This window comes from Podarcis liolepis (assembly GCF_965112155.1).
Source record: "Podarcis liolepis genome assembly, chromosome: 2".
NCBI classification, from domain to species: domain Eukaryota; kingdom Metazoa; phylum Chordata; class Lepidosauria; order Squamata; family Lacertidae; genus Podarcis; species Podarcis liolepis.
The window spans coordinates 33,223,946-33,237,643 of record NC_139555.1 but is presented as its reverse complement, the minus strand read 5'-3'; the positions used below and the strand labels follow the sequence as shown (position 1 = coordinate 33,237,643).

The following is a 13,698-nucleotide window of genomic DNA, read 5'->3' as shown; positions in this document are numbered from 1 at the left end:
CCACCGAGGGAACCCCCTTCCCTGCCGTCCCTGAGAAACGAAGCCAATCCCTGGAGGGGGCGGTTCCTGCAACCCCCCTTGGCATTCCTGGCGCCGGCGCCTTCTGCCAGGTGGCAAACGGATGTCAAGCCTGTGGCAACAGAAGCTTCGGAAGGTCCCCCGCCTCCAAGCAAAACCCTCATCCCTGACTTACTCGTTCCAGGAGCCTGCTCTCCTCTTGAGCAAACACAAACGAAGCTCGTGTCAATAGAGATTAAGACAGTCGGGGAAAGTATGTGCGAGAGTGTGTGATTTGCTTGGCTACTTAATGCTAATAGTGCCTTTCCGCTGCATGTCAAGCTGATCTTTGCTTAACTGGTTGGCAAATTGAGGTGGCGGGAGAAAGGCAATGGCGAGGGCCGCATAAAGGTGATCCTGTTCCAGTGGCAAAGTAATTTACTTTTCCCTGTCTGCACAGCCTCTTCAGCAGGGTTTGAAATACGGTTTTTCCTCTTTGCCCGTCAGGCTGAGAAGAACAGTGGTAGAGCAGCTGCATTGAAAGCAGCAAGGTTCCCAGGTTCAATACCTCGAATGCCCAGGAGGGGCTGGGAAAGACTCCCAGTCTGAGAGCCCAGAAAGGTGCTGCCAGCCCGTGCAGGCAATACTGACGTAGGTGGACCCAACTTGGTCTAACTCGGTAGAAGGCTTCCTTCCTAGGTTTCTGTGTAACATATTGGGGGCTCACATGTCCTGAGTAAAGGAAACATAGAATCATAGAGCTTTAGCGTTGGAAGGGACCCCAGGGGTCGTCTAGTCTAGCCCCCTGCAGTGCAGGAATCTCAGCTGAAGCACCAGCTTTATGGAGGACTCAATAATAATAATAATAATAATAATAATAATAATAATAATAATAATAATAATTACCCTGCCCATCTGGCTGGGTTTCCCCGGCCACACTGGGCGGCTTCCAACAGAATATTAAAATACAATAACCTATTAAACATTAAAAGCTTCCCTAAACAGGGCTGCCTTCAGATGTCTTCTAAAAGTCCGGTAGTTGTTGTTCTCTTTGACATCTGGTGGGAGGGTGTTCCACAGGGCGGGTGCCACTACCGAGAAAGCCCTCTGCCTGGTTCCCTGTAACTTGGCTTCTTGCAGTGAGGGGACCGCCAGAAGGCCCTCCGGGCAGAACAATGGGGGTGGAGACTCTCCTTCAGGTATACTGGACCAAGGCTGTTTAGGGCTTTAAAGCTCAGCACCAACACTTTGAATTGTGCTCGGAAACGTACTGGGAGCCTACCTCTGAAAGGGCTTTGCCATCCCACTGTTTATGACTGGGAAGGCAGAAGCCTCTACGCAAAGGATGGGGGACTCGTGACCCTCTGTACGTTGTTGGACTACGACTCCCGTCACCCCTCACCACTGGCCAGGGCAGTCCAATAGATTCCCCTCCAGTGTTCTTTAACTGGCTATGCTGTCTTTCCCAAACATTGCAGGCGAAACAAAAGAAAGAGCATTAAAAACCAACCATCCATGTATTTTTAAAGTATTAATTTTATAATGAATGATTTTAGAGTGTTGTTTGTGCTGTACTTTTGTACTGTTTTATTGTTGTTAGCCGCCCTGAGCCCAGCTTTGGCTGGGGAGGGCGGGATATAAATAAATTATTATTATTATTATTATTATTATTATTATTATTATTATTAGCCATGCTGGCTGGGGGCAGCTATTAGCTAAGATAATACATTGGGATAGCATGAGAGTGGATGCCCTCCACCTGCCGTGCTCATTATGTTAGTTAAACAACAAACTTATTTTAAGATGATGCGGCTCCATTGCATTCTTGTGGCCTTGTGCAGCTCCATCCATGGCTTCCTGGAGGACTACGTCTTCGTCATCCAAGCGCTCTTTGACCTTTACGAGGCCTCGCTGGACCCGAACTGGTTGGAGTGGGCTGTGCAGCTGCAGCACAAGCAAGACGAGCTTTTCTGGGATCCAAAGGGTTTCGCCTACTTCTCCACGGAGGCTGGCGACCCTTCCTTGCTCCTGCGCATGAAGGATGGTATGTGTTTCTCCTCAGAGACGAGACCGTCGGGCATGAACCCCCCCCCCCCCCGAGTGGCTGAGCGAGAGCCTTAATCAAATATCCGGGTTTTTTGTTTTAAAAATATTTTATTAATGTATGGATTGCTTTCTGACAATCTACAAACATACCATAAACAGCTGACGCTCTCCCTTATGGAAATAGGTTCAACAGCAATACAGTGGTACCTCGGGTTACATACGCTTCAGGTTACAGACTCCGCTAACCCAGAATTAGTACCTCGGGTTAAGAACTTTGCTTCAGGATGAGAACAGAAATTGCATGGCGGAGGCGTGGCGGCAGTGGGAGGCCCCATTAGCTAAAGTGGTGCTTCAGGTTAAGAACAGTTTCAGGTTAAGAACAGGCCTCCAGAACGAATTAAGCTCTTAACCCGAGGTACCAGTATACAGTGGAAAAGACCAATCCATCCAGCTAGGTCTAACTTTAAAACTATTGAGTAGGGTCATATGGAAATGCTGACAGGTCCTTTCCTGGTGTTTCCAGTGCCTGTGCTTAAAAACAAACAAATCGTAAAACGGGTTTCTGTGCTAGGTATAAGCCCACATCCATCTCCTGAGGCTATCGTGAAGCCTTGCCTAAGGGAAATGTCTCCTCAATCCACAACCCCACCTCTTGCCCCACTTTCCAGCCTTCAAAGATACAAGCGCTGGAGTTTCAAGCCTGGTGCGTGGGTTGGTGCAGAGATGTGCATCAGCCGAGCATCTCTCTTGCCTGCTGTAGACACACACTCTGAGAAGGCACCACAGGCTTGGTGGTTTAGCCCGCTTGCCTTGTGCATTTATCACACTGCGGCTTCTCTATGCTACATTAGCATGCTCACAACCTACAGGCTGTCGGTGTTCAGTGCTGAGTGGGGCGACCTGATTTGCAGCGTATATGTACACGGTAGGTGAGGTTCAGAGGCTGGCTGTTGGCTTAGCTTCTCTGATGTCACAGATTGGGAAGGCGATTGCCCAACAGCTAAGAGGGACATGGGAGACAGGACCACTTGCCCGCTAAGGTCAGAAAGCAACTGCTTTAAAGTTAGGCTGGGATGTAATAGCCCTGTCCTGTGCCTGTTTGCTTGGCAATAAGTCGCACAGAATTCAGAGCTATTTACTCCTAAGTACCTGCGCAAAATGGGACGCGGGTGGCGCTGTGGGTTAAACCACAGAGCCTAGGACTTGCCGATCAGAAGATCGGCGGTTCAAATCCCTGCCACAGGGTGAGCTCCCGTTGCCCGGTCCCAGCTCCTGCCAACCTAGCAGTTCGAAAGCACGTCAAAGTGCAAGTAGATAAATAGGTACCGCTCCGGTGGGAAGGTAAACGGCATTTCCGTGCACTGCTCTGGTTCACCAGAAGTGGCTTAGTCATGCTGGCCACAGGACCTGGAAGCTGTACGCCAGCTCCCTTGGCCAATAAAGTGAGATAAGCGCCGCAACCCCAGAGTCGGCCACAACTGGACCTAGTGGTCAGGGGTCCCTTTACCTTACCTGCACAAAGGGTCACAGATTTCATATTGTCCCAGGGCTTCTGAAATGCCACTTAGCAGGGTTGCAGATCAGCTCTGGGGTTTGAGAGCCTCAAGTTCAAATGTCCTTGGCCACGGACAGGCTGGTGACCCCTGCTCCTTTACGGCCTGTGAATTTGCAAGCAGAAAGCTCATGCGCTCTGGGTGACTTGACTACTGTTTCTCCTGCCCCACACTTTCAGATCAAGATGGCGCAGAGCCCTGCCCCAACTCTATTGCTGTTACTAACCTTCTGCGGGCAGCCAGCTACACCGGCCACAAGGAATGGGTGAAGAAAGCGGGGCAGATCCTGGCTGCCTTCTCGGAGAGGCTGCTGAAAATCCCTGTGGTCCTCCCAGAGATGGCCCGATCCGCTGCAGCCTTCCACCGGACCCTGAAGCAGGTAACTTTTTGGGCTCCTCCTTAATGTTAAGGGGTGGGGGGATCCTCTGGCACTCCCCAGCCTCTACTCCACAGGAAGATAGCCAGAGGAGATTGCCAGCATCCTTGCTCCCCCTTCCAAAGTGGTTAAAGTCAGGGTGGAAAGGGGAGACCATTCTCCCTTACCCACCCCCGGTTCCCACCATTTAACACCCCCCGCCATTTCTCCCTCCTTTGGCCTGAGCCAGCAGGGATGTTCTCATATTTTTTAAGTTCATAGGATCAAGAGAGTTGGACCCAACTAGTCCAGCCCCCTGCAATGCGGGAATATGCAGCTATTCATACAGAGATTGAACCTGCAACCTTAGCATTATCAGCACCACGCTGTAACCAACTGAGCTATCCAGTCTTTTGCCCTTCAAGAGAAGAACTTCAATACAGTCATACCTCATGTTACGTCTGCTTCATGTTACGTTCTTTCAGGTTACGTCCTGTGGCGACCCAGAAGTACCAGAAAAGGTTACTTCTGTGTTTCGCCGCTCACGCATGCGCACAAAAATGACATCACGCACATGCGCAGAAGCCACGAATCGCAACCCGCGCGTGCGCACATGCACCGCTGTGGGTTGCACTCTTTTCATGTTGCAAAAGGGCCTCTGGAATTGATCCCATTTGCAACCAGAGGTACCACTGTATATACATTCTGGGCTGGATTCAGCCAACCCAGTTTGTATACCGTCTTTCTATATCACTGCACACAAGGCAGTTTACAAGCTGAAGAAACTACCAAATGTACAACAAAGATCACATACCTTAGAACAATCTGATCCAATAATATAAACGTAACCTTAAAATAAAGGGTGTACGGGGGGAAGGGTGGAGAGGGAGGGTCCCTCGGCCTTTGTTTTGGCTTTTCTCCTACTGGGAGTTGGTTGGATCCCTCCTGAGTCTTACCGGTTGAAAGGTTTGAGGCATTCAGCCCAGAAATAGAACAGGCCCCTTGCACATGCACACTGAGAGAGTCACCTGCGATGGGCCCTGGAAGACCCATGGCAACATGTTTCACCACTGCTTGTGAGCAGAGTATAGGTCATCGTTTTCTGCAGAGGTGTTTTCCCACCTGTTTTGTTTTCTTTGCTCTTTAAAGAAGTATTTGGAGCACATCCTTAATTCTGCTTTATTCTCTGGGCAGGTTGTTATCTGTGGTGACCCAGCAGGAGAAGACACCAGAGAGCTGCTGCACTGCTATTATTCCACGTACACTCCAAACAGGGTAAGACCCACCAGCGGACAGCTGGCTCCTCCCTCTTTTGTGCTTCTTCTGGGTCTTCTGGCCCAGGTGTTTTCACTTTCAGGATGTCGGTGACCGAGACGAAGGTGACCTTCACAAAGTCAAGGCTAGTTAAGGGGAGGTCCCAGAAGGAGCAGGTCCTTAGAGCAACAAAGAGCCACAAGATTCCTCACTAGGTCAGGTCTGATGGGCAAACTGATGGATGGTTAGAGAGAGGCAAAGCAGGGTCAGCGGCCGTACATATGTTGCTGGACCGCAGCCTCAATCAACCCCAGCAAGCATGACCAATGGCCAGGGATTATGGGAGTTGTTGTTATGGAGGGCCTGAGGTTTCTTGCACCTGAAGTTGAATAAATATATTAGAAGATGGGTAGGCAAACTAAGGCCCGGGGGCTGGATCCAGCCCAATCGCCTTCTAAATCCGGCCCACGGATGGTCCTGGAATCAGTGTGTTTTTACATGAGTAGAATGTGCGCTTTTATTTAAAATGCATCTCTGGGTTATTTGTGGGGCATAGGAATTCGTTCTCCCCTCCCCCCCCCAAAAAATAATCCTGCCCCCCACAAGGTCTGAGGGACAGTGGACCAGCCCCCTGCTGGAAAAGTTTGCTGACCCCTGAATTAGAAGATCCAGGATTTGGGGAGCAGAATAACACTATTGTGCGGAGAACTCATCCAGTTATTGCCACTCGTGGAAATTTTACATGATTGGAAGGGCACCAAGAAAAGTACAGTATGTAGGTGGCATGATAGGGTCTCGTGCTTAGCCTTGTTGGAAGTCACACAAGACACGTTTGATGTAGACCTTTTATTTCATACATCAGTTCAAAGCCAGAGGGGCCCAGGCTTTCTGGTTTTCAAATGTCTTTTTGGAGAGGTTATTTGGCTTGATGCAATCAAGGTGAACAGTATGTTGAGGGGTGATATTTGAAATCCGTACAGCGATGTCCATTTCTTTGTAGAAGATCAGTCAGTACCCTAGTATTATCTCTTCAAATGTGTGGCAAACGTAGCTATTATGGCTGTCTAGCCTACAACCTGTGTTTGTATGTCTGCGTTGGATTCTTTTGTTACCAGTAAAAAATTAATGTTTGTAAAAAGAAGATTCGGGGGGGGGGGAATCGGGGGGGGGGGCAGGCTGGATACAGGCTAGCTGACCATAGGGACCAAAAAGATGGCAGGGCGTATAACTGATCACTGCCAACAACCCAAGGAAGTGCTGTGTTTGGTTGACAGAAATGGTGGGGTTACAATGGCAGGGGATGTTGTCGCTGGCCTGCCCACAAGAGCTCCAGCCCCCTAGACTGAAGACTATAAGAAGAATGAGCACTCAAGACAATGTGATTTATTTCTTAGCCAGCGTGCTAGCCTGCAGACCCATGTATGAGATGAAAAGCCCCACCCCAGAGTGGCTCTTTTCAGAGCTATCAACCAGGCACCTATTTGGTCTGCTTACCAAAGCAGCCTGCTTAGAGTAAGTGCCTTTAATTCCTCGCACCTCCAGACAACCCTTGTGAAACTGCCCAGTGTTAGAAACTGAGAAATGAAAGCTCGGAGCTCAATGGCACCTTAAACCTAGGTTATGGGCACAGCAATGGAATGTCTAGGCATGCTTTATAATAACAAGAATACAAAGCTGAAAACGAATGAACTGCAGCTAAAATATTACGTTCGTTTTTCACATGGTCTGCTCCTTCCCCTGCCCACCCCACTAATATTCCTAAGAGGGTCTCTTCTCCAGTCTTCGGAGAGTAGCTGGAAGTGGGGAGGCAGGAAAAGGTCCTCCTTTCCTTCTACTCTGCAGTTTTAATTTGATATCTTAGATGCAGTACTGTACCCAGAGCCCAGAAACTGCTCGCGCTAATGAAATTCCCTGTTGCAAAATGTGCCTAGAACAATGGGAGTTTTGAACATTGAAGCTGCCATCAACTTAATAAGGAGGGCCAGATTCTGTGACCAGTAGATGTTGCAGAAATGAAGGCAAAGGGTTGCACTGTTAGTTACGGATTTTAGATGTTTCTCCCCCCAGGATTGGGTTTCTGGAGGTCACTGAAAAACACAGAGACTCCTGGAAGTGGGGACTGCAGAAGCTCTGTCTCCGCCACATGGCTGTTTTGCCGCGTCCTGTTGTGCTCGACAAGCTGTGCCTCCTGGCAGAATCCTTTAAGGACTGTGTGAAAACTGGCAAACGCTGAAACGTCTGCAAAGGCAGCGAACTTTTCTGAAGCTGAATTTGTGCACTCCATGAAGCTATTTGCTAGGCAAGCGAGGGAGAGACACACACAAGTCAAAATTTGCCTGCCTTCGGATTGGGGTGTAGCACTCTGCTTGATCTGTAGGCTCCAAGCAAAGCTGCTTGCCTTGACTACCGTGGGATGAAATCCTTGCAGTATGAAGAAGGCCTTGGGTTGTTTATGTCTCTTTGCTTCTCTCTGTCCTTCTTCTCCTTGATCTCCTTGCCCTCTTGCCTTTGTTGGATAAATACTACCTCCCAGACACTCCCTTCCAGCTCGCTTCCCCTTCTTTCTCCAAGGTAAAGGCTGCGGTGTCTCATACTGCAGGGGCTGCTTTCATCTAACAGTGGCAACATCAGCAGCTTTGTCTTTTGGCCCCTGCCTGGGAAGCAGGTTGTTCCGACGGCTGCCACATATGCTTTAGCATGGGGTTCTCAGCACTTCCTCTCTGGGGGGCTAAGCACACGTTGCTGTGGCCTGCGTCTCGCCCAGCTGTCATCCTTGGATTGCCCACGCATCTGGAGTCATACAGCTGACACAAATTCTATGCAGGAAAATGTCCTCTTTTCCTTAGCAAAATGGACGGTTTGGATGACAACAGGCAGACTGTTGACTGCAGAGTTTATTTCCCTCCTCTGAAGAGAGGATACACGAGAGCGGTGGTTAAATGCATTAGGCTTGGGCTTTTGATTGCAGAGGCTTTTTTATTTAATACCAGTTAGGGTGTCCCAGGATATGTCAGTCTGTTTATTTGTGCTTCAGGTTTGCCAGTGTCTTGGTTTCTTCTGTGGGCCAGATTCTGCTTGAAGAAAGCTCTGCTCCAGCAGCTTGGGATAAATCCTGCATGTTGCTGTCAGTTGCTTTGGCTGCATTATTTGGAGCATCTCACCATTCCATTTTATTTTGCCTGCCGGTGACGTGCAGCAGGGGGAGGAAAAGAGGTGGTAAAGGTGTCAGCTGTTTGGGGCAGTGGAATTGCTGGGGACAGATGGAGGGCAGGGGAGATACTGGGATCCCTGAAAAGAGGCAAGGGGACTGAGCAGCCGGACATCTCAGAAAACCATTCTTTGCGCCAGATTCGTAGGCACAACCCAGCTCTCCCCTTTTGCCAAATGCTTTACTCTGCACCCAAAAAAGTAAGTCAATTTTTTTGCCTCTTTTGGGGTTGAAGGGAGGAACATCAGTGAAGCTTTCATGCAGCAGAGGCTTGTCACTTATTTAAGTCTACGGTGGGGAACTGGATCCGACCAATGGGATAGATCCTTATCCCCACCACCTCCCGCAGGCCACGCTTGACAGGAAGGTGAGGCTATGAAAGCCCAGCTGATAGTTGGCACAGGCCAAATGGCCAGGCGTGGTGGACTACATTAGGCCCGTGGGCCAGGAGTTTCCCACCTCTGCCTTAAGGCTTCATGACGCGATGGGGTGCTGAGGTGTTTGTGTGTTTTGCTAAAAACAACCCTTGTGCTGATTCCATCCCATAGCCTCCTGGGCTGCCCACACTCCCCCAAAGCCCTTGGGAGGACCTCAAAGCGCGGGAGCGCCTGAGACGGGGCTTCCTGTATCTATAATGTGGCTCTGAGGATCTCCACAGGCAGCCTCCAGCGCTGCTCTTACTTTGAGGTCCTCCCCAGAGCTTTTAGGAATGCAGCACAAGGATTATTTGTATGTGAACACATAGGCAGACTCCTTGGCCAGCTTTTAACACTATGAAGCCTTAACATGAGTGACAAACCCCCAGAAGTAGTAGTAGTAATAATAATAATAATAATAATAATAATAATAATAATAATTTATTATTTGTACCCCGCCCATCTGGCTGGGTTTCCCCAGCCACTCTGGGCGGCTTCCATTGAAACAAAAAAACACTAAGTCCCCTCAACTTCCTGTATTTTCAAGGCTGATTTATTTTTGCCTGAGTAAACCATGAGGGTGGCGGTGGGGAGATGTATCAGCAGAGCTTTAGTATCTCGATTCCTCCTATATTTTAGTGTGTGGCCTGTAAGGTGGCATCTCAGGTCCCTGCTTATGGGCTTCCCAGGATGCTGTTGTGCTCAGCTACTGCCTTGGTCTTGCCTTAGGCATCAGGTTGACGACCGTGAGAACAGGATATCACCTTAGATGGACCTTTAGACTGATCCAGTGGGACTCTTACGTTTTGATGGCAGCTGGCTCTTCCAGCAGCTGTCACATTTGCTAGGCTGCATCCCGCCTCCTTATGACTGATACCTTCCTTACTGAAGAACATGCCACGTTGAATGAAACTGGGGTGGAGAAAGATTGGGGAAGCTGGTGGTTGTGTGAATTTGCCTGATGTTGGGTCTCCTCCGCAAGTGGCAATAAGCAGTCAAAGGGCCAGAAATTCATAAGCAAGCCATAGAAACCCGTGACCCTACCTGCTTGAGACCTGTTTACTTCTATTGAGTTATATGTTCACGGGCATTTGGCTTATTGTACTAGGGAGCTATATACCAAGGTGTTGGTGTCAGGAACTTTCGTCCCCAGTCTCTACATGGAGCAGTACATATAGAATTTCGAAAACCTTACAGACACCTGAGACCTTTTGGCTCTTTTCTGTGTGCTTCCTTATAGGGGTGTTCAAAGTGTGAGAAGAACAAAACATTTGAAATTGCCTTAAGGCCCACAGATCTGGAGATGTGTCTGCAGTTGCGTAACAATCTGCCTTCACAGTTGCTCTCCCTTTGCCACTCAAGCCTCAGAACCAATCATAACAATACAATTCCCACAAAATCGGGAGTTAACGCCACAGCTTCACCCGCTGCCACAATACCAATCCTTTCCAAAACAGACAGACCAAATCAATCCCTGCTGGTGGACTTGAACCAATCATGGCTTCTTGAGCCAATCGCATCCTTCCTTAGCCTAATTTGCCTCACGAAGCTGGTGTGAGGATAAAAATGGTACAAGCCATGTGTAAGCTAAGCTGTTCTGAGTACAGTGGTACCTTGGTTCTCAAACTTAATCTGTTCCGGAAGTCCATTCCAAAACCAAAGCATTCTAAAACCAAGGTGCGCTTTCCCATAGAAAGTAATGCAAACTGAATTAATCTGTTCCAGACTTTTAAAAACAACCCCTAAAACAGCAATTTAACATGAATATTACTATCTAACGATACCATAAAAGAAAGCAATAAACAATGTTCTGCAGTCACACAATCAATCAATCAATCAGTAGCTGAACTGGGTTTCCACACAGTCACAAAAACAAAACAAAAAGAGCCGCAAAAACAAAAATGCAAAATAAATAGCAAAAACAGACAGAACTCAGTGTAGCACTCAAAATGGAAGTGTGGCCCTCAAATTGGAAGCGTAACACTCAAAATAGAGCATGTTTGGCTTCTGGAAAAAGATCACAAACTGGAACACTTACTTCTGGGTTTGCAATGTTTGGGTTCCAAGTTGTTTGAGTACCAAGGCGTTTGAGAACCAAGGTACCACTGTACTATACAAAAAGAATACAATACAAATGTGTGTGAGGGCGTAAGAAGAGGCCTGCTGAGTCAGGCCCAAGACCCACCTCGTCCGGCATCCTGTTCTCACAGCGGCCAAGCCGATGCCCATAGGAGGCCCGAGAGAGCGGGATTCGAACACAAGAGTGTTCTCTCCGCTTGTGATTCCCTGCAACTGGCGCCCAGAAGCATACTGTCTCCAGCACTGGAGGGAGAACGTAGCCATTGTGACTAGTAGCCATCAAAAGACCTTATCTTCCGCAAGGGAGATAAAGAGAAAGAACAGTGCTATTCTAAGATAGGCTTCCAGGAGCGGTCCAGCACAACTGACTGTACAGTGGTGCCTCGCAAGACAAAATGAATTCGTTCCGCAAGTCTCTTCGTCTTGCGGTTTTTTCGTCTTGCGATGCACGGTTTCCCATAGGAATGCATTGAAAATCAATTAATGCGTTCCTAGGGAAACCGCCTTCAGACCAGGTCCGGGGACAGTCTGTCCCCGGACCTCTTCTGAAGTCTGGGGGGGGGGGGACAAGGGCTTTTCTTCCCACCCCCAGCATTTTAAAAAACCCTGGGACAGCGGAGGACTTCTCCGCTGTCCGGGGCGATCTTAAAATGTTGGCGGGCGGCATTATAAAATCGCCCCGGACAGCGGAGGACTTCTCTGCTGTCCGGGGCGATTTAAAAGCCCCTGGGAAGGCAGGCAGGGGGGACAAAGACTTTCACCCCCTGCCCGCCTTCAGAAGGTGTTCCCGCCCCCCGCCCCGCTTCGGAACAGCTTTCCGAAGTGGGGCGGCTGGGGCAGGTGTCCCCGCCCCCCCTCCCCGCTTCGGAACAGCTTTCCGAAGTGGGGCGGCTGGGGCAGGTGTCCCCGCCCCCCCGCCCCGCTTCGGAACAGCTTTCCGAAGTGGGGCGGCTGGGGCAGGTGTCCCCGCCCCCCCTCCCCGCTTAGGAACAGCTTTCCGAAGTGGGGCGGCTGGGGCAGGTGTCCCCGCCCCCCCTCCCCGCTTCGGAACAGCTTTCCGAAGTGGGGCGGCTGGGGCAGGTGTCCCCGCCCCCCCCGCTTCGGAACAGCTTTCCAAAGTGGGGCGGCTGGGGCAGGTGTCCCTGCCCCCCCGCCCCGCTTCGGAACAGCTTTCCGAAGTGGGGCGGCTGGGGCAGGTGTCCCCGCCCCCCCTCCCCGCTTCGGAACAGCTTTCCGAAGTGGGGCGGCTGGGGCAGGGACACGGGGAGATTTTAAAATGCTGGGGGTCGGCAGCGCTTCGCTCCCGACCCCCAGCATTTTAAAACCTCCCCGGGACACGGGGAGATTTTAAAATGCTGGGGGTCGGCAGCGCTTCGCTCCCGACCCCCAGCATTTTAAAACCTTCCCGGGACACGGGGAGATTTTAAAATGCTGGGGGTCGGCAGCGCTTCGCTCCCGACCCCCAGCATTTTAAAACCTCCCCGGGACACGGGGAGATTTTAAAATGCTGGGGGTCGGCAGCGCTTCGCTCCCGACCCCCAGCATTTTAAAACCTTCCCGGGACAAGGGGAGATTTTAAAATGCTGGGGGTCGGCAGCGCTTCGCTCCCGACCCCCAGCATTTTAAAACCTCCCCGGGACACGGGGAGATTTTAAAATGCTGGGGGTTGGCAGCGCTTCGCTCCCGACCCCCAGCATTTTAAAACCTTCCCGGGACACGGGGAGATTTTAAAATGCTGGGGGTCAGCAGCGAACGCTTCGCTCCCGACCCCCAGCATTTTAAAATCTCCCCAGGACAGAGACTTCTCTGCTGTCCCTTGGAGATTTTAAAATGCTGGGGGTCGGCAGCGAACGTTTCGCTCCCGCCCGCCAGCATTTTAAGATCGCCCGGGGCAGGGGGGGGGGAAGGCGGGCGGGGGGGGAGCAAAGACTTTTGCCCCCCGCCGGCCTTCAGAAGAGGTCCTCTTCTGAAGGCCGGCTGTGGGCGAAAGTCTTTGCTCCCGACCGCCAGCATTTCCCTATGGGCTTTTGTCTTGCGATGCAAGCCCATAGGGAAATTCGTCTTGCGAAGCGCCTCCAAAACAGAAAACCCTTTCGTCTTGCGGGTTTTCCGTCTTGCGAGGCATTCGTCTTGCGGGGTACCACTGTATGTGAAATGTGGTCTGAAGTAGCTGCTCTTGAGCTGAATGCTGTGCTCTCTTAGGCATCGCTGGGGCTGAGGAGCAAATCCTGTCCTGCCCTGTACCTGGAGCTGTTTGCTGCTGCCCTGTTCCCACCTCTGCTGCTGCTGCTGCTGCTGCTCCACCTCTCCCTTTGCCTTGGCGGAGAAGGATTAAAAGCACTGACCCACTTTGGAGCTTTGAAAGCGCCGTGTCTGCAGCGGGGAGCCGAGCCCGCCGTTGCCAGTGCTAATAAATTACTCCCTTTCCCAACAGCTGTATCAGCTTTTTGTTCCCTGCAACCTGTACATGTTCTGGGAGGGGCCCAAAGATAGATGATGAACCAGCGGAGGAGGCCTCTCGGAAGGGGAGCATGATCAAATCAAACAGCATGGAAATTAAATTCCATTCTCACTGTTTAATTCAATTTACTCTTAACTGCAGCAAAGAGCTTTGGAAGGGAAAGCTGTGATTGTCAGCAGCTCTTTCTCTATTTGTCTTCCATATAACGAATAGGGTGAGGGAAGGGGATGTTGCCCCCCCCTTGAGTATTTTCCCTGGATGGCTGGACCTTTGGGGGGACGAACCCCCACTTCACTCTGTGGTCATTGACTCTCATTTCCTCCCCTAAC

The 13,698-nt window shown here is 50.5% G+C and overlaps 1 protein-coding gene across 6 annotated transcripts in view; it reads left to right on the top strand.

The window, feature by feature from the left end:
- Positions 1–13,698, top strand: part of SPATA20 (spermatogenesis associated 20) — a 50,382-nt gene that overhangs the window by 23,893 nt on the left and 12,791 nt on the right. For all 6 annotated transcript variants that reach the window (XM_083487130.1, XM_083487133.1, XM_083487131.1 and 3 more), the window contains exons 13-15: positions 1,839–2,041; positions 3,776–3,975; positions 5,146–5,226. In XM_083487130.1, coding sequence (XP_083343256.1) covers positions 1,839–2,041; positions 3,776–3,975; positions 5,146–5,226 — 484 coding nt within the window. The remainder of the gene's footprint in view (positions 1–1,838; positions 2,042–3,775; positions 3,976–5,145; positions 5,227–13,698) is intronic.